Consider the following 23496-nt stretch of genomic DNA (forward strand, 5'->3'; position numbering starts at 1 on the left):
AAAAGAAAAGACAGCGATTTCTGCATCAGCATTTCAGATACATGTTAAAGTAGAACCTTGGCTTTCCTTTCTTATGAAAACACCCTGGCAGGATCTGAGACTGTTTCTCCAACCGTCTCACCTTTATCTGTCACTCGAAAGTACTTCTGCGAGGATCCCAGGAGAAGACAGCTTCTCCCCCTCCATCAGCCAATTCCGTCACTACACCTCAATGCCTTTCCAGGTGCCACCTACCAAGTCAACAGACCACTGCACAAACACGAAGATAGGAACAACAAAATCCTCCGTTTTTGTTAACATTTTTGTTTTTAATGAGAAAGGAACAAAACTGAGAGGAATAAAGGGTCCCAATGACTATCAGAGTTCTTCCTGTAAACTGGAAGGCACACAAGACACACGCCAGGACAAACTGCCAAACATGAGCGCGTGTTTGTCTTGTTTTCTGGCAGCTGAGGTTAAGCTGGTGGCCTTGCAGTTGCTAGAACAGGAAGGAACCCAAGGCTTCATTCAGTGTGTTGCCTAACTTCTCCAGGAGGAAGACCTGGGGGTGCGGGCCCTGGGACAGCTCTCACAGGATGGGCGTTACTGTGGGGCAAGGGCCCTGTCCGGATCAGTCAGAACTGCAAGCTCGCAGACCCTATGAGCAGATGCGCAGGAAGTCTGATTTATTTGTTTTACACAGAAAAACTTGCTCTGGTCCTTCAGTGCTAATTATCGACATCTGTTGGGATTCCAGGATTTGACCCAGAATAGAATCTTGATCCACTTCAGTGTGTATGACTAAATGACCCTCCTCCTATCTGAAAACTTCCTGTTTCAGTTTTAAGGCAGGGAACAAACAACTTCATCAAAAATTGTCCAGCTTGGAGAGAAGGCAGGGGCTAGAAGGAGGAGGAATTCTACATCGTGAGGGAAGATCATGGGAGTGTCCAGAAAGAAGACAGGACACAATTAAGTGGAAGATGTGAAGACTGACTTTTACCTTATGCTGTAACTGAAAAGGTGTTCTCAGTTTTATTTCAAATGAGATATATATATATATATATATATATGTGTGTATATATATATATATATATATATATATATATATATATTTGATTTCAGAGAGGGAGAGATAGAAACATCAATGATGAGAGAGAATCATTGATCCGCTGCCTCCTGCATGCCCCACCCTGGGGATCTAGCCTGCAACCTGGGCATGTGCCCTAACCAGGAATGGAACCATGACCTCCTGGCTCATAGGTTGACACTGAACCACTGAGTCATGCTGGCTGGGTGAGCCATCTTCTATTATTATTATTATTATTGATTTTTAGAGAGAAGAATAGAAGGAGGAGAGAAAAAAACACATTGATTTCTTGTTCCACTTATTCATTCATTCATTCATTCATTCATTCATTCAATTGTTGATTCTTGTATGTTCCCTGACCGGGGATTGAACCTGCAACCTTGGTGTACCAGGACAATGCTCTAACTGAGTTACCTGGCCAGGGCTCAAATGTGCCTTCTACTGGAAAGATGCACAACCAGTTGGCACCCTATGCAGATATCTTTGTACCCAAGCAGTAAAGAGGGGGAACCATATTGCAATGATGGCAGTGCCTGAAGCACAGGTGCTGCCCTACTTGGTAGGGGCAGTAACAAAGCTGGGCAATGACTGGAACAGCTCAGGAATGCAGAGCCCGATTCCCTTCCTCCCACACAGAACCCAGTGGGAACACTTCTGCTGTTAAGCATAACCTCGCTAGATCAGGGCTAGGTCATTAACAAGACATCATCTGAAGACCAGTGACATCTCTGATCAGTTTCTAAAGATGAGTTGTTTTTCTCTTCATATAAGTTGTCTTGCTCTATGGGGGAAGTTATGCCTTACAACATAAAAAGTGTCCCTTGTAAATATCACAACCCAGCTATCATGACAATATGTATATCTTTCCACATATGCCTTGAAGAATGTATAACTCAAATAACAATTCTTTTATGGTAGAAGCATTCTGGTTTCAAAAACTGAGGATAAAGTGAATATGTCATTATGTGATATTGCTATGTGGTTACCCAATTGCCATTAACTAGTCATCATAAAAGATCCCCGACTGTTCTCTCAACAGAGAGGTGTGGAGAGAGCATCTCTCAACAGAGAGGTGTGGGGAGAGCATTCTGCATCAGCAGCAACAAATCCATCAGCCCCTGCCAGGGCCCGGCTAAGACAGGGACAGCTGCGCACGCATCAGGCAGCACGGGTCCACTCTCCCAGCCCGTCCTTGCAGGGGCCACTCCTGCGTCTCACTGTTCGCTGTTGGCTGCACAGACCGTATTGTCAATCTGAGATGAGCTAGGAGTTCCAGGAGAGGAGTCCCAGACATCAAGCAGGAGGCAAGGCTTCCCCTCCCCTGCCGGCCACCTGTCCTGCTGCGGGCCTTCTCTCTTCTTCCACTGGGCTGTCAGCCCACTGGGATGTGCCCGCTCGGCTGGCTCTGCACCTGGCAGCACCTTGGTGGACGCTGATGGCATGGGATGCACCTGAGCCCTTTGGGTCTCGACACTGGGCACCCTGGGTTTGTGCCTATGGCTCTGCTCGCCTAGGGGATTCTTTGGTGTGTCACAGCAGAACCGTCTGCCCGGAGGATGGAGCACAGTGCGCTCACGCAAATTAGAAGAGACCATCTTTATTTCTAAAGCAGCACCCGATCATCTCACACACGTGACCTGGGAAAGAGAGGCTAACATTTGCATACACTTCAAGCTGGTTAATGACACAGGGACTAGGGCACAAGAAGAGGCAGGGCCATCCTTCACACTCAAAATCTGAAGTACACGGGCCCTGGCACTCGGGCTCTAAGGATGTGGGTGTCCCTGCCGAGGCAGTAACCCCCATGCGCTGAGCAGGGAGAACTCTAGCACCAGGGCCTGGCATCTGCATCCTTGGAAAGGGCATCACGTGGAGAGGAAGCCGCTTCATGGGGCCCCGATTTCCAAGTGCCGCTCTGCGGAGGCAGCTCCTGCGTGGTACCCAGGCAGGAAGCTGGGATGTGAGACCCACTCAGGAGGCGGCAAGTGAATTCAGACAGCGATCGAAGGCTGCGTACCCGTAACAACAAAAAACTCAAGTTGTGCTTTTCTTCTTTTTAAATATAATGGGCAGGGAGGGGAAAATGGAAGCACCATCAGTTGTGAGAAAAAGAACAAAATATTAGAGTTAAACACTTTGGAATGTTAACAGATTATGAAGGTAACTCTAAAGAGTGTGGCTAGGCAGCTTAGTGAATTAATTGCTTATGAATTAAAAATAAATTATTATAAAATATATTTCTGTACATTTTACATACATATAATCTCTCTCAATATATAAGCCAAGTGGTAAGCGACGCGGGCCGGGTGCCTTCAATCCCAGCCGAAGTCGTGCCCGGTCATCTGGTAGAACTTGCGGTTGAAGGGCCGGTAGAACTCGCGCAGCCGCCGCACCACCTCGGGGTCGATGTCGGGGTGGGTCCGGCCCTTGGTCTTGCCCAGGCAGTGGGGCTTGCTGCTGCCCTCGGCCTTCTTCAGGCAGGGGAAGCCCTTGGTCTTGTTGAAGTAGAAGTGCTTGTCGGTGATGATCCTCTTGAGGCCCAGGAAGTCCTGCACGCGGCCCAGCTCGCCGGCCGGGTCGCTGATGAGCCGCTCGCCGCTCACGAAGAGCATCTGGCCGAGCGGGAAGTGGCGCAGCCAGTGCTCCAGGTGCTTGGCGTAGATGCCGATCTGGATGGCGCTCCACGACGTGTCGATGAGGCCCGTGCTCCTGTTTTTGAACGTCAAGCTCTCGAAGGTGGGGATGTCGGGCCGCTTGGAGAGCGTCTGCGTGTAGTCCGAGATGGCCCTGGTCACCGGGTCGCGCACCACCACGATGAGCTTGGTGTCCTTGGACATGGCCGAGATGCGCGCGGGGGCCTCGCGGGTGACGAAGTAGCTGGGCGTCTTCTCCATGGTGATCTGCCCGTCCAGGGTTCTGGGCATCAGGTCCCTGAGGAAAGAGAACAGACCGAAGGCAAGTCAGAAGGTGAACCTCTTTGGCCTCACCTCTCAATGTCTTCTAACCCCGGCTCCCTCCTCATTGGGAACAGCTGTAGAAATACGAAAAAATTGCAAGCAGAATTTTTGAGCTGAAAGATACATTACTGTCCCACCTGAAGTTTGGAGGCCAGACACTATGTCCTGAAACAGAAAGACACCTTCTAGGACAGTGGTTCTCAACCTTCTGGCCCTTTAAATACAGTTCCTCATGTGGTGACCCAACCATAAAATTATTATCGTTGCTACTTCATAACTGTAATGTTGCTACTGTTATGAATCGTAATGTAAATATCTGATATGCAGGATGGTCTTGGCGACCCCTGTGAAAGGGTCCTTCGACCACCAAAGGGGTCGCGACCCACAGGTTGAGAACTGCTGTTCTAGGAGATGGGCAGTAAGATACCCATCTCTCTAAGGTCCCCTCCTGCTATCACCTCCCCCTCATTTCCCAGGGTACCCTGCTTTTACCTGGTCCCAAACTCTGATGTCAGAACCAAGGGCCTCTGGGTATGTGCCTTTCCTAAACAGTAGCACCCGGGGCCCCAAGATTCCTCTGTCCACAGCCCTCACTGGCCCGCCTCCAGGGGCTCACCAAGCCTGGGCCAATGAGCTGCGGGGACATGTCCCCCTCACCTGCCAGGCTGCACCGGCTTCATCACAGGGACCAGACAAAACCCCCTTCCCCGGAAATGTATCCCTGAAGGCAGCTAGGCACAGCAGCCAAAACACTGGGTGCAATCAGCGGAAGCATAAACTGTGCAAACTTGCCAAGAAATTCCAAAAACACTATAGATTCCATTTTTTAAACAGGGACTTGTGTGATATCCAAATGCAGCACTAATTTAAGCAAAAATGTGTAGACAAATTGTTACAACCTGCAATAGATGCAGGCCATGACAACTGGGCCAAAATCCAGCTTTACGGTAGCAATTAACACTAAAATAAATAAATAAATAAATAAATAAATAAATAAATAAATAAATAAAGGCTCAAGGATGGAAGACTGTATTTTATTTGCTCTCTGAGCCTCTGCTTCCTAATATATGAAATGGGAATAATTCCACCTACTTTATTCAGTGGTTATGAGATTTATAAAACCAAAGCAGTTTGGCTTAACAGTTAAGGAATGCGGGCTTGGCAATCAGACGCCTGGGTTCAAATCCCAGCCCTGTCACTTATAAGCTGTGTTACCTTGAACAACTTACTCAACCGTTCTGGGCTTCTTTTCCTCCTCCGTAAAAATGAAGATGCTGATGCCTTAATGCCTACCTCAGGTGAGTTTAATTAAAATCAAAACAATTAATGATCATAACATGTTTTGAACATGCCTGACATATGGTATATACTTGATATATAATCATCATTATAGTGTTCAACACACAGTTTCTTGCACATGATAGGAGCAAAGTTGAGCATGTGGGGTGAACAGGCTCATCCAAAGGAGATGTTAACTAAGTGGGTACTCGATTTTGGTCACAAATGTACAATTTTCCATTACCTATGAGACAGAGATTTCTTTTTTAAGCAACAATTTAAAAAAATCTTTATTGTTGAAAATATTAATATGCCCTCTTTTTTCCCCATTGATTGATTCCTATCTGAGCCCAGGAATTTTTTAAAAAAAAGAGAAAAAAAGACAATTTCCACATCATTTTTGAGCAAATATTTACCTCTCAGCAGGACATTCTAAACTTCCAGCTTCAAGCCACTCCTAATCTACTGAGACCCAACTCAGATAGTACACACATTTACGGAAATAATGGTATAAACTCACTCTCACTGCCAGCTAGGGGACTCCCTCCTCCCCACCCACCCCCAGCAGAGGAGGCGCTAGCCCTGGAGCTCTGCCTGCCGTGCAGCCCTGGCTTTAGCTTAAGCTGATTGACCCACTTTGCCCATTAATCACTTAGATTAATGCAGCCATGTCAGCAGCTAATGTGATGGAGGATTAGAGAATCCGACTCTCAACTTATTTTGCATTTCACTCCAAAGCAGGGCGATTCAGATAAAGTCCAAGTTTTTCGCCATGTTAAGCCTCTGCAACTGGACAGCCTACAAGAGGCTAATAGTCAGAATTAAAGTGCTAACACCTCCTTGAAGGAAGCCTAACCCCCAAAGTTGTTCAGAGCCATGCCAGGGATGGGGGGGGGTGGGGGTGGGGGGGTTGGCTCTGTCCTCAGAGAGTCCATCTGACCAGCGTGAGCTTCTGAAGCCAGGCCACTGGTTGGACCCTCAGCATCCCCTGATTCAGGCGTGTGGCCCTGCATAGGTCATAGGTCATTAACCTGTCCATACATCAGCTTTCTCATCAGAAATATGAGAAACACAATAGTTTCCACCAATTACTGTTTTCAAGACGACTGTGAGCCTAGCCTTGGTACCAGGCCTGGTAGCTAGGTGGTGCTAGAAAATGTACTCAGTGGTCTCTTGTTGGCAGGATCTGGGCAAGGAAGTAAGGAGGCAAGGTTCATGCACTGGTCCCTCACACGGTCCATCCTCACAGATGGGCAATGGGGAGGCTCGGCTCCCGTGGAGGCAAAGATGTGGGACAGCGGGCTCTGCCCTCAGCCGGCCCGGGCTCCAGAACAACCACAGAACCTTCGCCGCCTGCGTTCCTGCAGCGTCAAGGAAAAGCCTGGCAGGTGTGCACACCATGGCTACCCAGGCAGCTGGGAATAAAAACCACACCCAAGGATTGGTGCAAAGGACACGGGAGAGCCTCCCTGGCCGCCAGTCCAAAGGCAAAGCCTCCTCAGCCATTAACCAGCCTCTCTGAGCCGTGGGCAGACCACCTGTGCCTGACTGCCTGCAGCCACCCAAGCCATCCTGGTTCCCAGCTCCAGGGGACCCCTCTCCCCAGGAGGGTCTGCGTTTGTCCACATAGATCCAAAAGCTCAGGGACCCTCAGGGCTTTCCTTCATCATCACACTAACAGCCAGGGAACCATGGCTGTGACACCAACTCTCAGCCTGGTCCACCTGAGGCCCTACTGTCCGTCCCCTCGGCATGCTTGGTGGCAGCCAACGAGTGGCTGATGGGTGAGAAGCACAGCTAGGTTCCCATCATTTCCGCAAATGCCTCCCATGCCCCCTTGCTGGCTTCCCGGACGCTTCCAGGCAGGTGAAAGGAACAGACACGCCACCCCAAAATGTGTGTCTTTGGCACGAGGATCAGTTGAGGTTGGTTGTGTGTAAGACACAGCAGACACGGAGAAGCTCTGAAAACCAAGTAGAAGTTGTTTCGTAGGAGAAATTCACATTTACAAGGGAAATGTCCGTTAGTGAGGGTGTCCTCTCTGTAGCAGGAAGAAGACACAAGTAAATCTGCAGAAATCCCCTAAATGGAGAAGGCAGGACTGCAACCTGCAGAGCAACCTTAGCCTTGTTTCCTGTTTTTCCCCTCACCTCCGTAACTGACTGCCCCTCCCCAACATCTTCTGTCTTAGCTGGAGAGGGCATTTAACTTGGTGGTTTAGGCCATTTGGGGGATTTGCTCAGTGTACAGCAGATATACATGTTAATAGGTGTTCCTGGGTCTCTCCCATGTGTGCAGCAGGTATACATGTTAATAGGTGTTCCTGGGACTCTCCCATATGTGCAGGAGGTATACATGTTAATGAGTGTTCCTGGGACTCTCCCATGTGTACAGCAGGTATACATGTAAATGAGTGTTCCTGGGACTCTCCCATGTGTATAGCAGGTATACATGTAAATGAGTGTTGCTGGGACTCTCCCATGTGTATAGCAGGTATACATGTTAATAAGTGTTCCTGGGTCTCTCCCATGTGTGCAGCAGGTATACATGTTAATAAGTGTTCCTGGGACTCTCCCATGTGTACAGCAGGTATACATGTAAATGAGTGTTCCTGGGACTCTCCCATGTGTACAGCAGGTATACATGTAAATGAGTGTTCCTGGGACTCTCCCATGTGTATAGCAGGTATACATGTAAATGAGTGTTCCTGGGACTCTCCCATGTGTATAGCAGGTATACATGTAAATGAGTGTTCCTGGGACTCTCCCATGTGTACAGCAGGCATACATGTTAATAAGTGTTCCTGGGTCTCTCCCATATGTGCAGGAGGTATACATGTTAATAAGCTTCTGTTTGTTTTTCTCCTGTTAATCTGTCCTTTCTTAGAAAAGATCTCAGCCAAGAGCTCAGAAGGGTGGAGGGGAATTATTTCTCCTCCTGTACACAGGTGCTGGGCTCCCACGGAGCTGGTGTCTCAGCCCCCCTCCCCTTCCCCGCCCCCACACCGGGGAACCCAGAGCGGACTGAGCAGTGTGGGGACTGCTCCTGGCACAGAACCTGCGGACAATCTCCGCAAGCCCCTTCTCCCCTCAGCCGCTCTTCTCCCACCACCCATCTTTTGGTCCTGGAGCAAACTCCTTTTTACTCGCTTCCCTTTCCCCTCCTTCCACTGGCCTCACTCGCAGGCCCTCAGACTCAAAGCTGCTCTGAGCACAACAGTGACTCAGAGAAGAAGCCTGAGGCGGTGGCCAAGGGTGAGCCCATCACGTGGGCCCTCACACGCCCATCCCAGCAGCGGTCCGGCCTCAGCGAAGCCTCCAGAGCAAGCCAGCAGGGAGGTTGCAGGTTAATTGAGCTGCTCATTATGAAAGCCAATTTCTCAAACTGATAGCCATACCTAGTAATTAGCTAGTGCTTGGAGCTCGCAGAGGACTTTTCACACGTTATCTGATTTAACCGAGCACAACAAGCCTTTGAGGTGGGTACTGCAGTCCCCAACTTGCTCCTGAAGAAACTGCGGCTAAAGAAGAGAGAGTGACTTGCTTAGAGGGGGGGTCACTGGCCTGCGCGGCAGGAGCTGGGACCTAGCGTCAGCCCACGGGAGGCGTCCCCTTCCTTTTGCCATGACCCTCTCCTCTCAACCTCCCGTGCTTTTCTTCTTAATACGATGAGGAGCACACAGCACCGCACACCTGTCCTCCCTTTAAATACCTATTTTTTCTCTTGTTCATAGATTAGGATCTTAATAATAGGTGTTTCAGTGCTAGAATCAGATGACTGCAATCATAATTGTTCAGAAATGAGCCAGACTTTGGAACAACAGACCTCTGAGGTTCACGTACTCCTGCGTTCTGTGGGGCCTGGACTCTCAGCAGTCATTGCCCAGCCCTCCCCCCACGCCCCTGCGCGGCCTCCTCCCTCGTTACCAAGTGGGACACCTCTCTGGCACCTGGCACATAGGACCACTGGGTGCTGGTGAAGCCGAGGGGGCTGCACAGTGTCTCTAGTGCTCCCCACAAGATGCTAGGCAGCGATGCAGGTGACACCCAGGACGGAGAGCAGAGGAGCTCCCACTGCTTCAGGAAGACCTGCGGGTGAGCAGGCTGGTCCTCCCGCCTGGGCCTGGGGATGACAAGCCCAGGGAACGCCCAGGAACACTGGATCTCAGAGCCTAGGAGCAGAGAACCGGGAAGGTTGACAGGGGTGTGAAGGCGGTCAGTGTGTTCCAGGATATTCACGGGAAAGTGACGGGCCCTCTGTGGCAGCCAGTCTCACCCCTGCTTGCACCCTGAATCTCAGGGCATTTGAACTAGATGCCTGGGCCTGGGCCTGGCCCCAGACCACCTGAGTCAGGCCCGTGTGGCGAGGCCCCACACAGATTCTCTGAGAGGATGGCGCGCAGCAGGGCGTGAGGTCAGTATTCTGCGGTGTCTGCCCTGTCTCTCGGTCGTTTGTTCCGCTGATACCCATGGCCACTCAGAGGAGACACCATCGCAGCGGGTGGGGGAATTGAGAAAACAATATTGTGAATGAAACTTAATGTTGTTCAGCTAATCCAAGACTTACTGAATCAAAGGACTAGAGTTAAATCTAGAGAGTGAAGGTCATACTCTCTCAGCTGACAGCGGACCAGGTCCCAGAGGGAGTGAGGGGATACCTGGTCGGTGGTCCACAAACTGCAGAGGACAAATAGCCAGAACAAGCCGAATGCAGGCGCCACACACACACACACACACACACACACACACACACAGTGATCAAATACAAATGGAGCTACCAGCAAAACACAGGGGGCAAACTGAAGGAACCTGAAGGAAGGTACGGCCATCTGTACTTCCGTGATAGTGAAAGGCTCACAGATCCATCTAATTCTTTCATCATCAAAAGTTAGACACCAACACCAACAGGAGTGCTCCCCAACGAAGAGCAGGGCCAGCCCCGGACTCTCTGACATCTGCTTTGCCAGGGTCTGTGGCTTACAATGCAACCCAATTCATTTTAAAAAAGAGCCCATGAAACGAACATGAATTGATGTCAAATATGCCCATGGCGCCCTTCTCCCCTTCTCTTCTCTCCAGGCGGGTGAGTTAAGGAGATGGCAGCCAGAGTCAGGGTGGGAATCTCCAGCCTCAGTCCCAGAGCGGGTTTTCCCGGGGTGCCAGGCTGGAGAGGCCGCCAGGCAGCAGGGCCGGGATGGGAGGGGAATTCTCACCAGGACTGGCTGTCAGGGGGCTTCCCAGAAGCAGTTTACACGGAACCTCCCAGGTCCCCGGGGCCTGTGTGTGACCACGGGAAGCAGAATATTTTAAACAAGCCCCAGGCCTCAGTGAGGAGGAAATTCACATGAACCGACGTAAAAAGCCCTGTGATGCAGATGCTCTCGGCAGCAAACGTTGCCCTAATTCTCTTTTTCTTTCCTGGGGCCACATGCCTGCGCCCAGTCAGCACCTGGATTTAGGCAAGTGGCAAACTGCAAAGGAAAAGGGGAGAAGGCTGAAATGGCTGGAACCCACCTCGCCACAGCCAAAGAGATGCAGAGACATTCACACAAAACAGATGTCAGAGGGGATGAACCTCAGAGGGGAGGCACACCACTGCCATGCTGGGGGCGGAAGGGGGGGTCATGCCGAGGGACACTGGGCGCCCCTTTCCCCTCCTGCTTTGGGAGATGACTTCTTTGCTTGGTTGCAGAAAAACCCCATATGTTCTGGGTTACAAAGATGTATTTTTCTTTTTTTAAATCAACTTTTTAACCTCCTATACTACCCTATAGTAAATAATCATTTTTGGAATCCAATTCTGTGAATTTTGACGAACGCACAGGGCTGTGTAGCAGCACCCCCACCATCGGGAGGCAGGTCCACTGTCCGCAGCCTCTGCCATGTGCTCTCTGGGCAAAGGCCGAGCAGCAGCTGCTCCTCAGGACAGGCACCACACCCATAGTCAGGGCGGCCAAGGCCTCCTTTCCATAAAGTTTTGAGAAAAATATTGATTGAAATGAGAAAAATAATCAATAGAGACTTAGAAGTGTTGACATGGAGTTATTTACTGCTGGTGAAACGGAAGGACTTGGAGTTCTGCTTCTCCTGGGCGTGTCCCTGGCCCCTCAGCCTCTCCAGGCCTCAGAGGCCGGGCCTGGAACTGCGCAGGGCGGACCCATTCTGAGGAGCTGGCCTGGCGACGGCCCTCGGCTCAGCTTTAGCTTCTGCAGAGCCCTAGTCCAGCCGCCAAGATTTCCCAAAACCAAAGTGCAACAAGGAAAGTCTCCACCGACAGCAGAATGGGGAGCCCAGGGTTACATCCCTCTCCCCCGCAAAAACTAACAACCCAACCAAGCCACCAAGCTCGCTCCTCACATCCACAGTCCCAAGCGGGCTAGGAAATAAGCACACCCCCTAAAAAGGGCAAAATAAAGAAAGTGCCATTTTTTTGAGGATCCTGTAAGCCTCTTAAATATCAGCAGCAAAACTCAAAAGCACTGGAATGCCCAGGGGCTCGGAGAGAGGGGCAGAGCAGGCAGAGCACAGGGGACTGAGGGCAGGGAACCGTCTGCAGGGGGCTACGATGGTGACACGCCCTCACACATTGGTCTAAGTCCACGGAGTGCACAGCAGCAGGAGTGAGCCCTGACGTGCACCGTGGACTGTGAGTGGCATGATGCACCCACAGTGGACTGCAGTGCAGGCATTACAGCGACGGACCGCTTGGGGAGGAGGATGTAGGGGAGGCTGTGCTGGTGCAGGGCAGAGGGCATGTGGGAAACCTCTGAACTTTCTGCTTGACTTTGCTGTGAACCTAAAACTACTCTGAAAACACAATCTCTTCTATGAACTCTGGTTTTCTCTGGGGAAGAACAGGCCTCATGCCCTCGCGCCCTTAGCCCCGCCACCACCAGCAGTGCACAATCTCATCCCATCCTCTCCCCAGACTCAGCTTCCTCCACAGCCTGGGCTCAGATCGCCTGCTCTGCCTAACCCACTGGCCCTTTCCCCCAACCACTGGGAAGAAAGAAAACCTTCACTCCCAGGTAAAAATGAGATTTGTATAAGGTAGCATGTCTTAACCTAAGATATGCAGGACAAAGGACAAAAAAATCAAACTTTCTGTTTTGAAAATTTTTAAAAGTCTTATTTGATGAAAGGATGCCCTTGGGTTAGGGAGCTTTCTGACTACCTGGCAGAATTGGGGCCCAAACCCCTCCCTTCCAGGACCCAGAGGCCTCAGGAGCCACCCTGGGAGTCCCCGGGGAGGAAGTGAGGGACTGGGACCAGAGAGAAGCCAGGGCTTTGTTTTGGGCTCAACCTTAGCTGAGTGCCTCAGTCTCCCCAGCACAGGGAGGTCAGGAAACCCACTCAGCTGGCTGACTCGTGTGGACGAAAAACAGGCCACATACTAAACCTGAGAAGCTCAGGGGAGGCCTGCATGGTGGCCTTACAAACTAGAGACCTAAAGGAACCATACAGGAGGTCTGAAATGAAAACTTCCTGACTAAAAGCAAGTCAGGGGGGTGGTTATGTCCTAGGCCAGTTTCTTCCTTGACAAAGGTCAGTCTTTACCTTAACTGAGTCTGTCTACTGTCTTTTTGCATCTAGGATAGCATACCTTTGGAATGTCAGGGTAACCCCTTTTCCAGACCCTTCAAGGCACCACCTCCCACAGAGCAGGAGCCCACAGAGCCCCTCATTGTTATCCTGCTCCCCACATACCGTCCCTATGAGCTGTATTAACTATGCTGTACCCACCAACGTGAGGGAAGTGTGTGTCTCTCCTTTTACTCTTTATCCAATCACAGAGATTTCCCCCTTTGCTCTCTCCCACCTCCTCAAACTACCACCAGTGGGTTTCATGTAACTGTCCCCATGCCTCTCCTTTGATTGCAATTTATAAAATAAGCTGCAAAACTGACATTCTCAGGAGCATTTTCTCAACCCATTGGGATTTTGCTTCCTGGCAACTGTCGTCAGCTTGGCTCAAATAAACTCATGGAAATTCTCTACAGATTTGGACATTTTTTATATGGCCACTTGAACAGGAGGGGGGACAGCTGGGCATGGAAAGGTGACTTAGAGGGAAGGTGATGTGTGACATGGAGGGAGGTGATGTTTCCAAGAGGTGAACTCCAAGCTGCCAGACAAGTCCTAGGGGTGCAAGTCCTAGAGGGGCAGGCCCTGGAGGGGAGAGGCCTAGAGGTGTGGGAGGGGGCACTTGGAACTCCAGGCCAGAGGTTTTTCAAAGGAAAAGCCCGGGGAAGAGAGAGAGAGGGTGCACGGTCATTTCAGGTCCACTCACAGGAGTTTCTCTGGTGACAAGTGTGGGCCAGCCTATCCTCATCTTCTGTGGAAGCCAAGTACCAGCCCTAAGTATCCACCGCAATCGGCACCCCAAACACTGCTGGGTGTCTTTCCACCTCCTGGCCTTATTCATCACAGCGGGAAATACAAACACTACAGCCTATTCTCTCTCCTCCCAGATGAGACACAGGGACAAGACCGACCCTCTTCCCTGAACACCTGATGCAGAGCACGGCAGGAGCCTGCTCCTGAGTCGGCACTGCAGCTGTGAGCTGGGACCCTGGGAAGCTTCTTCTTGAAAGCAGCTTTCTTCCCCGGAGGCAGGAGGCGGCGGGAGGATAACGTGTCTCAGCACAGTCCCTTCTCATGGGGAACCTCCTTCCTTGGGTGGGAAGACTCAGCCCACCAGTTCTGAGCTCCTCTTCAAAGGGCTACTCTCCATCAATAATTATCTCCATTTGGGGGAGATGTTTGCATATCAAAGAACTCCTTTGGGAGGGTTTAAAATCATTTAAAATGAAATTGTAAATAGTCTGTTCCCAATGCCTCTTGGGTCTTGAAGCCCAGCAGTGGGCTGCCGGAAGTGATGTCATCATTCATTAAAACTTTCCAGCCCTCCCCCCCCCCCTTTTCTAAGGTAATGGGTAGGAAAGAAGAAAAATAACAAAGGATGGGATCCCCCAGCCCTCCTCCTCCCCTTCCAGCCCTCCCTTCTTCTCCACTCCCAGCCCCCAACCTCCAGCACCAGGATTTGGCCTCCATTGTCCCAGACTTTCAATACTGCTCAGAAAATGAAAGGCCTGTGAATGCCATAAGGGGGTGGGGCACAAAAGAGCATCTCGCTCCTCTGGGTCAACTCAAGACTCCTTTCATTTGGGCAGAATCCTCCCTTATAGACCCGCTGCACAAAGGCCTGGTTCCTGTTCCTGGGGTGGGGAAAGGGGGGGGGCAGGGAGGCAGGATGGGGGGCGGGCTTCAATTAAAAGCTAATAGCCTTTTGTGTGGGAGCTCTCCGGGGCATCGCTCATGTTTATTGCATATCACTGTGCCGGGACAAATCAGTGAAATCAGAGTAATGCGTCCGTTTCCTGAAAGAAAAAAAAATCTTGTTGTTGTTTTGATCATTAGAAAAAGAGAAAGAAAGGAAGAAAAAAGTGTTCTGAGAAGCAGACTTTAGACAGTGGAATCAGCGCTGCCACTGGGCAGAGGGGAGCAGAGGGCCCAGGAATAAGGAGAAGGGGCACCAGGCCCCAGGGCAGCCTTCAGCCAGGCCCCCCGCCGCGGGGACCCGCCTCCCCTCGGGCTGCTCAGTGCTGGCTCTGTCTGGAACCGGCGCCTTGTCCCCGGGGATGGTGGGAGCCGGGCTCTGTGTAGGTTCCTTCCCTGCAACAAAGGGTCAGCCCTCCGCCTGCACAGCGGCACCCGGTGTTTCCCGTGCTCCCGCAGGTTCTCCCAGCTCCTGCTGCACCCCGAACAGCTCTGGGCACTCAGTGCGGATGTTTGTAAGACCTTCACCCAGGAGCTTCCAACCACTGAGCACCGCCAGCCAACCCAGAGTGACTGAAAACACTGCAGGGGGCGGGGGGGGGGGAGGGGGGAGGGTTGCTTCCAGACCTTCAGCGACAGCGCAGGGCACTGGGCACCAGAAATTGTGGGCTCCTGGCCTGACCTGCCCCTGCCAGGAGCCTGACCTGGACCAAAACTTCAAGCTTTGAACTCAGTTTCCCTGTGTGTAAAAATCAGTGCACTGGTTTAAAAGGGTGTTCTTCAGCTCTACAATTCTCTAGGATGACCTCTACCATCTCCACTCTCCCATCATCACTGTTCCACCTCCTCCTTCAGCCAGCAGCAGTTTGACACAAGTTGGCAGAGTTAAAGGAGAACCTCTATAAATACTTGATGACTGAATTTGTATGTGTATCTCGGGGGCATTAGTATAGACCCGTGGTCGGCAAACTGCGGTTCGCGAGCCACATGTGGCTCTTTGGCCTCTTGAGTGTGGCTCTTCCTAAGCCTTAGGAGTACCCTAATTAAGTTAATAACAATGTACCTACCTATATAGTTTAAGTTTAAAAAATGTGGCTCTCAAAAGAAATTTCAATCGTTGTACTGTTGATATTTGTCTCTGTTGACTAATGAGTTTGCCCACCACTGGTATAGACCAACCCCAGAGCATAATTCAGATACAGATCAATGCCAAGTGTACCCTAAACCATACACCCATTTGTTAAGTAGCCTGGTGCTGGGTGGAGTAGAAAGAAAAGTGGGTAGGCCAGGCTGTGTGGCCTTGGGTAGGTTTCCTAACACTTTTGAGCTGTCTTTCCTCATCTGTAAAATGGAAATATTTGTCCTATTTTACACACACACACACACACACACACACACACTGAAACTCAAATGTAATTTGTAGATGAATATGCTTTTACAGCACAAAACCCTACCCATGAGTAAGGTGGAATGAATCCATTTATATCCCCTCTATTATCTCCTTTGATATATGGCTCCAAATACCAGGCATATATCTAAGGGAAATACTGCTAAAGAAAAAGAAACACTAAATTGGTTCTTAAACCCAAAGTCTCGTGCAAAAACCAGTATCTGAAAGAGTCTTCGTTTCCTGAAATTCACCACTTGCTCTATGGAGAACCCCCTATTTGGACTGTTCTTAGGACCCAGTAGGACCCTGAAGACAAAGACCCAGTTTCTCTCCTGGATCCCTGTCACTGATGAATGGGATGGTCCCCTTGTGGGGACTGAAAAAATACTCTCCTCCCACCTTCCAGTTCTGGCTGGGCTAGGAAATGAACAGACAGAGGACTGAGGAAATGTACAAAGTTTACTACAGATGCACATGCCAGGGGTGCTAAAGGTATGAGACCCACAGAGGCACTGGGCAGTTGAGGTTGAATATGCCCTTATGGACAAAGGAAAAGGGGACAGTGACGGAATTTCGGAAGGAAGAACAGGCAATGTACAGGTAGCTAAAAAGAACAGCACACCGTGGCAGGCAAATTCTTGCTCAGCAGCCCAGAAACAATGGGGCACAGTGGGTGGGGGGTTAGGTGGGGGGGGATGGGATTAGGTGGGGGGAGGTTGGAGGGGGTGAGAGGGGTGAAGGAAATCCTGCTACCAGACCTGCCTGGAGCCTCCCTACTTACCTCTAAGGTGCATGCGGCCAGATTCCCTCCCGGAGCAGGCCTTTCCCTATGAATCCCTTAGGCAGGAAAGGGGGAGGGTTAACGGTTCTTACTGAGTGTTTTGTGTCTTAACAACCAGCATAAAAATCAATACCCCAACAGGTATCGTTTTGGGGTCACAAAACTGTGGTCCCCTTTACAAGCTGAAGAGGAGTGGGAAAGGAGGCGATCTTTCATACAAACACAGCCCACTTTGGAGGACTCTTCCTTTTTATAACATGGCAGAGAACGGGGTTTACAAGGAGCAAACCCCCCACAGTTTAGGGGGAAGAGGTCCGTCTAGGCTGATGAAAAGAAACAGCCCAAGAGCTGAAACCGGACCCACCGGCAAGGCCTGATAGAATCACTCGCCTTCCTGCCTCCTCACCGTGGGGCCGGGAGGAGTTTGGGAAAAGAAAAACCCATCAACTCTTGACTTAAGTCCAAGATAATGGCTCCGTCCTGCTCCCCGCTTCCCTCCTCCTTCGACAAACAACCCCATTTTATGGTTATCAACTGAAAACAGTATAAAGTAAATTAGGTCAATAAAAATCTTGAGACAGAAGTTTGAGTTAAGCTAAAACAAAGGGAAATGAGTGCAAATAAACTTTTCTTATCACAGGCTTTAAATACTTCAAGAACATTTTAGAGGAGAAAAGAAGTACTTTCTACCAGGAGAGAACATCCAAGGGATTTGTGAACTTGGAGGATCTGCTGACAAAGAAAAAGCTGCTGTTTCTTATCTCGCCCTCCTCTTCATCCTCAGTACTTCCTCTTGCCAGTTGGCTTGACCCAGTGTTTGAAGCCGACCAAAAGGTGTCCAAAGAAAATCAGTGACACGGCAATGCCAATGGGTCTTCCAAGGACATCCATCAAAGCCCCCCTCGCAGACCCTTTTTGGAATTCTCGGCTGGGGAAGTAATGGAAGTTTCTCAGAGTCCACTTTCAGTAGGAGAAAAGGAAGACTGTCTTCCCCAAATCCTCACTCATTCATTGTATGGTCAACCATTTCTTATAAATTTGCAACAGACTATTATACAGAGAACTGCTTGCCTTGTGTGTTTCATGTCTAAGAAGAGAAGATGGACGTGTTGGAGGCTGAAGCAATGATTAAATACTGTTACTTGAGGACATCCCTTCTTTATGCCGTACATGCTATGAGAACGCTTTGGCAGATGATATACTTTAGACGGAGCGCTCCCTCCCCACCCCACTACTCCCACAAGGGGACAAAACTGTAAGCACCAAGGAGATCAAATAACTAAATGGTTAGTGAGAGAGCTGTGAAGAATTGCAAGTAAGATTAGCCTTTTACCCTGCATTAGCCTGAATGAATAACTAACCCTGTAACTATTCTTACTGGTTGGCCTAATGACTATTTATAAGAAAAAAATGTTTGGTTGAAATGTATTGCCATCTATGTTTTTTTTTGTTATCTGTTGGCACTGTGAATCTTAAAGATTTTTATCTTCAAAAGGAATACGAGAAAAACAGTAAAACACCAGGCATAGGACACACTTAAAAATATTTGTTGAATGAAGGGAATGAGTGAGCAATGTGTGAAGCTAATGACTAGGGGTCAGAGTGTAACTATGTAAAGAGAATTGGGGGCAACCTGGAATAATAAATTGCCATTTGGGCCAGGTTTGAAAATGGTGATGATCTCAGTATCCCAACGCCCAAAGTTAATTCTAGAGCAACATTTATGTGTCATCAGACCTATTACATTAAGTGACACAATTACATTAAGAGGCCCTTCCCATAAAGAAGGTCTTGAACCTGAATTAGAAGCTCAAGCAAAGAATAAGCATGGCATGAGACCAGTGCTCCTTATGTCTCCTGTGGGACAGAAGCAAGCTGTGACATATCTCACTCACAAACCTTGAATGCCCCACCTCTGGTGGCGGGTAATAAACCATCTTCCCTATTCAAACTAATAAGTGGTTGCAGTTAATAATGATGAGAAAATGACTCTAATTAGCTGACTTATATTAATTATTATTCTACTTATTATTTTGATTTAATGAATATTAAATTCTGTCTTGATTCCCAGGTGTCCATCAAGTGATGATGGAGTAAGATACCCCAACGCCTCTCACAGGGAGCAGGAAGAAAGCCGACTAAAAATGTAAATGTAATCTCTCTCAGGGGTGGTCAGGGAATCAGTGACAAGGCAGGTGTGTATGGTTATAGGGATAATTCTTGCCCTCCTGGGACATACTGTGTATTTAGAAAGAGATTCCACACCAAGGAAGTTTACCCATAGGTATTTTTTACTTGGTCCAAAATGAGATCTGTGGGAAAGCAGTACCCAGAATTTGTGTCCTTTGAGACAACTGAAGCTTCCTTGAGCTGGTCCTAAAGGTAAGGTGGAAATGAAGAAGTCAAGGACAAAATATACCTCAGTCTAGGACTATACGGCAGTAATTGAGCCATTTAGCTTGGACTGGAGATTTTTGTCTGTATTTGTGTTTTTAGGAATGGTGGGCAATACTGGGAAGACTGGAAAACAAGCTGGGTTGCCCTATATCTACACAGCTTCCACTCACAGACATCATTCCAAAAGCAAAACCCAGAAGCCAAATCGGCACCACCTCTCAGAATATTGAGCCTACCATTGAAGTGAATTCTGCGCTCCCCACTTCCTTTCTCACCATTGCACCCAACTCTGCTTCACCCCAGCTATAGACAAGGCCCTATGATTCCTCAAGTGGGTCCTGAAGTTCCCTACCTGTCCTCCCCATAGACTTCCCTCCTCCGAGAGCATTCTTTCCAGCCCTCCTTCGTCTAATACAGTGGTCGGCCAACTCATTTGTCAACAGAGCCAAATATCAACAGTACGATTGAAATTTCTTTTGAGAGCCATTTTTTAAACTTAAACTATATAGGTAGGTACATTGTTATTAACTTAATTAGGGTACTCCTAAGCTGGCCTTTGCTAAAAACGTCCTCAATCTGATTGAGGTACGTTCGCTGAGGTCGACCCCTTCCAACTCTCCCATCCACACTCTTCTTCAAAATAGACTCTCCCAGGCCGAAAACCGACTTCTGCGCATGGGCCAGGAAGTTTCAATCGCACTGTACGTGCGCATCCGCACGTGGTATTTTGTGGAAGAGCCACACTCAAGGGGCCAAAGAGCCGCATGTGGCTAGCGAGCCGCGGTTTGCCGACCACTGGTCTAATACATTTCGATGAGACTCATCCCTTTCTCAATCTGGGTTAGCAGTCCTTGCTTCCTTCTCCCGACCACCACCCTCAACATTCTCCCTGCGCCACACACTCACACAGTTAGCACAACCTTTATCTATCTGCTGTTACAGTCCTGGAAGCTTTGAGGACTGGATTGTGTCTTATTTGCATTGTGGCAAAAACAAATGATTGTTAGGTGAATAAAGGGTGAACGAATAATGAAGCAAGAATTTGAATTTGGTCTCAGAGGCCATGAGAAGCCACATGTGAATGGAGATGAGTGGCATGCAAATGTATTAGGAGCGGGAGGCAGGGCTCCCAGCAGCACAGATGAAGCCCATTTGGGCTCTTAGCTGGTGATAAACTTCCTGAGCCTACTGAAGACTGATACAAGGAAATATAAAGACATTTTACTAGGTGTCTCCAGCAGAAGCCGTGCACTGCTGGCTACCTGACTCCAGCCTTTTATCGCCTCTGAGATATTTTGCAACTCTGTAAATTATAGATAAGGTAGCAGTGCAATAACATTCTTGACCATGGGCATGAGAATACATGCTTTTGGGTGGAGATTCTGGAGCTTTGGTTCTCCATCTTCCATCACATACTTCCTGCCTATTTTTGTTTTTAATTTTTTAAAATTGGTTTCAGAGAGGAAGATAGAGGGAGGGAGAGAGAGATAGAAACATCAATGATTGATTGGCTGCCTCCTGCACACCGCCCCCCTGGGGATGGAGTCTGCAACCCGGGCATGTGCCCTTGACCGGGATGGAACCCGGGACCCTTTAATCCTCAGGCCAGCGCTCTACATACTGAGCCAAATGGGGTAGGGCCCTACCTATTTTTATATTCATCTCGACATCCCTTTATTCCAAGTAAACTTGCGTTCTTTTCACTTCTCCTTTGAACCAAAGGTTCTCTCATTAACAATGAGTGAAATGATCATTAAGGAGATGTAATCCTTACCATTATATCTGGATGAGAGTCATAATTTTACCTTTTGTTTTTAGAAAAGGGTTCTTTACCAAAAAGGCTGGATTAACCGTGCGTTTCCTAGAAGCGTGCTCTCCACGCCGGGGCATGGCCGCCCACCCTCTCTCTGGGACCCCAGGGCAGTCCTGCTCTCTCTGTGCTGTGTGACTGAGGCTGGCCTCTGGGCGAAGGCTGACAGGAAGCTGAGGATCGTGGCCAGCCATCTGAGAGCCATTTCTTAGGCCAACTCCTGGCTCCATATTATGGTTCAGGTCTTCCTTGTCTTCTTTGACGCTCACATTTAGGTCTCATTTAAAGGCCACCCTAAGTACCTTTTCAAAAAGGTGGGTACAAATCAATGCCATTCTGGAGATGTGACCAGGAGGGGGAGTGACAATGACCGAGCAGCTCATTTCAAACACATTTTGAAGGAAGAAAGTACCGCTAGTGACAGGTTAGATGTGAGGAAAGAGTAGGAGCAAGGACCGCCTTCTGCTTCTAAGCAAAGGTGACACTAAAGGGCTCTGAAATCAGCCACGTGAATTCCAGGAGCTTTCCACAGGGTGGGGGTCAGCGCAGACTCGGGGTGCTCACCCAAGAGCTGTTATAAACAAATGAAGATTGTGGTTTTCCTGTCCACGTGTGAAAACAGAAGCTGAGGGGAGGGGAGCCCCAGATCCTGGGTGAGAGAGGCTCCCTGGGCTGGAAAAGCCAGCTCCGGACAGCCTGGGTGGGGTGGGGTTGGGTGGGGACCACCGGAGGCAGGTGCCAGGAAGAATGGCTGCCTCTCTGAGCTGCTCAGGGGCATTCTCCCTGCGCTGACAAAGCCAAATAAAGATCTTAAGCTGCTACTTTCCCAAATGAGTCCACGCCCAGCCCTGGGGCTGGGAACACACAGCACTAAGCCCCTACGCAAACAGCCTCTAAGGAGAGAACAGGAGGTGCCTCTGCTGCCCCATTAGCTTGTTGGGGACATCAGCTCGGACCCTGCAGGACAGTTTTCCTGGGCGAGCTAACTGCACAGATTAAACTGTGCTGGGAGGCGGCAGGATACCAGGTGACACACTGAGGAAGGGGTCAGGGCTGTGCGAGATGCTGTAGGCTGTGTCCCAGGGATCTCAGGGTGTCCCATGAATTCATCCGGATTTCTCCCTGTGACACAAATGCATCCGTCCAAGGAAAGACCCTTCCCTGGGCCCCTCCTTCTCTGGTGAGAGACGGTTCTCTTCATATTCAGAACAGAAATGGAGCTTATTAAATATCACAAAAGACTGTTACCCTCGCCAACTGCAAAACAAGCATGAAATCCCACAGCGCAGCACCCCTCAGCTTTTAGGGACTGTGGTGTCTGAGAAGGGGATGGCCCCTGGGTGCAGCAAAGGTGCACACAGCCCAGAAGCTCCGGCCACCACCTGGCCCTGCCCACCACCTGGCCCCGGCCACCACCAGGCCCTGGCCACCACCTGGTATGGTCACCACCAGGCCCTGGCCACCACCTGGCCCTGGCCACCACCAGGCCCTGGCCACCACCTAGTATGGCCACCACCTGGCACCACCACCACCTGGCCCTGGCCACCACCTGGCACCGCCACCATCTGGCCCCGCCCACCACTGGGCACCGGCCACCACCGGGCACCGGCCACCACCGGGCACTAGCCGCCACCAGGCACCAGGCTGTCCTGGCCTGAGGCCTGAGGCCTGGCCGAGAAGGTCCTCAGGAGGTCAGAGCAGGGCGGACACGCATTCTCCATCACAGAGGAGGGCAGCGCCGCACTGAGGCCATGAGCCTTGCTCACCTCCGAGGCTCTGCCCGAGCTACCCTCAGAGCTCGGTGAGCACTGAGACAGGGAGCCGGCAGGGGAAGGGTCTAAAGGTGGTTTTGGGAAGCCACAGACACCACGCCGCACACGCCAAGCTCATGCAACAGAACAGGTGTGCCTCTGGGAAAAACCCAAGGTCCTCTCTCTTCCTTGGCCACGGGGTCAACTCGAAGACCTTCCTAACACTTTATCCACGAGAAAGTACCGAACGCCCAGGCCTCGCTGGCTCACTGACCCACCTTCTCCAGGCATGTTGCTCTGATTCAAAGATGGGGAGAGGGAGGCTGAGGCTAGACGGAGCTGCCCCAAATCAAAGATCAGGCAATGGCGCAGCAGGGACTCAGAATGTTCAACTCAGAGTCCCATGTCATCCTGCTTCTCAACACTTGTGAGAACCAAGATAAAATGCTCAAGTACAATAGCCACCCCACCAGCCCCGCCCTCTCACCCGCTTCCTTTCTAAGGAGACCTTCGCCTTCCCTCCCTTCTGACAATGAAAAAGGTTTGGTTTAATTAATTTGGGGGATTATATGGGCTGTATATACTTGCATGGAAATACACTTAGGTAAATATCATATAAACATGTACAGAGAGAGATGACCTTCGAACATGGGAACTAAACCTCTGTTCTCGGCCCCTCTGCCCTCAGGCTTCATTTCACTCAGCCCCCTGCAACCAACCCTCACAACACGGAAATCATCAGAGTGGCCCTCCCCACCTCCCCGAGGCCTGTCCCTATTCCCGTT

At 50.0% G+C, this 23496-nt stretch overlaps 1 protein-coding gene across 1 annotated transcript in view; it reads right to left on the reverse strand.

Annotated features, from left to right (window-relative positions):
- Positions 1-3381: 3381 nt before the first annotated feature.
- The window catches only part of LOC308532277 (heparan sulfate glucosamine 3-O-sulfotransferase 3B1), a gene marked incomplete at both ends in the record, with an annotated part of 37571 nt that continues 17456 nt past the window's right edge, over positions 3382-23496 (reverse strand). The window contains one exon of the mRNA XM_081109634.1: positions 3382-4000. Within this exon, the coding sequence (XP_080965760.1) occupies positions 3382-4000 (619 nt within the window). The remainder of the gene's footprint in view (positions 4001-23496) is intronic.

Source organism: Myotis nattereri (assembly GCF_964212035.1).
Source record: "Myotis nattereri genome assembly, chromosome: 16".
Classification (NCBI taxonomy): domain Eukaryota; kingdom Metazoa; phylum Chordata; class Mammalia; order Chiroptera; family Vespertilionidae; genus Myotis; species Myotis nattereri.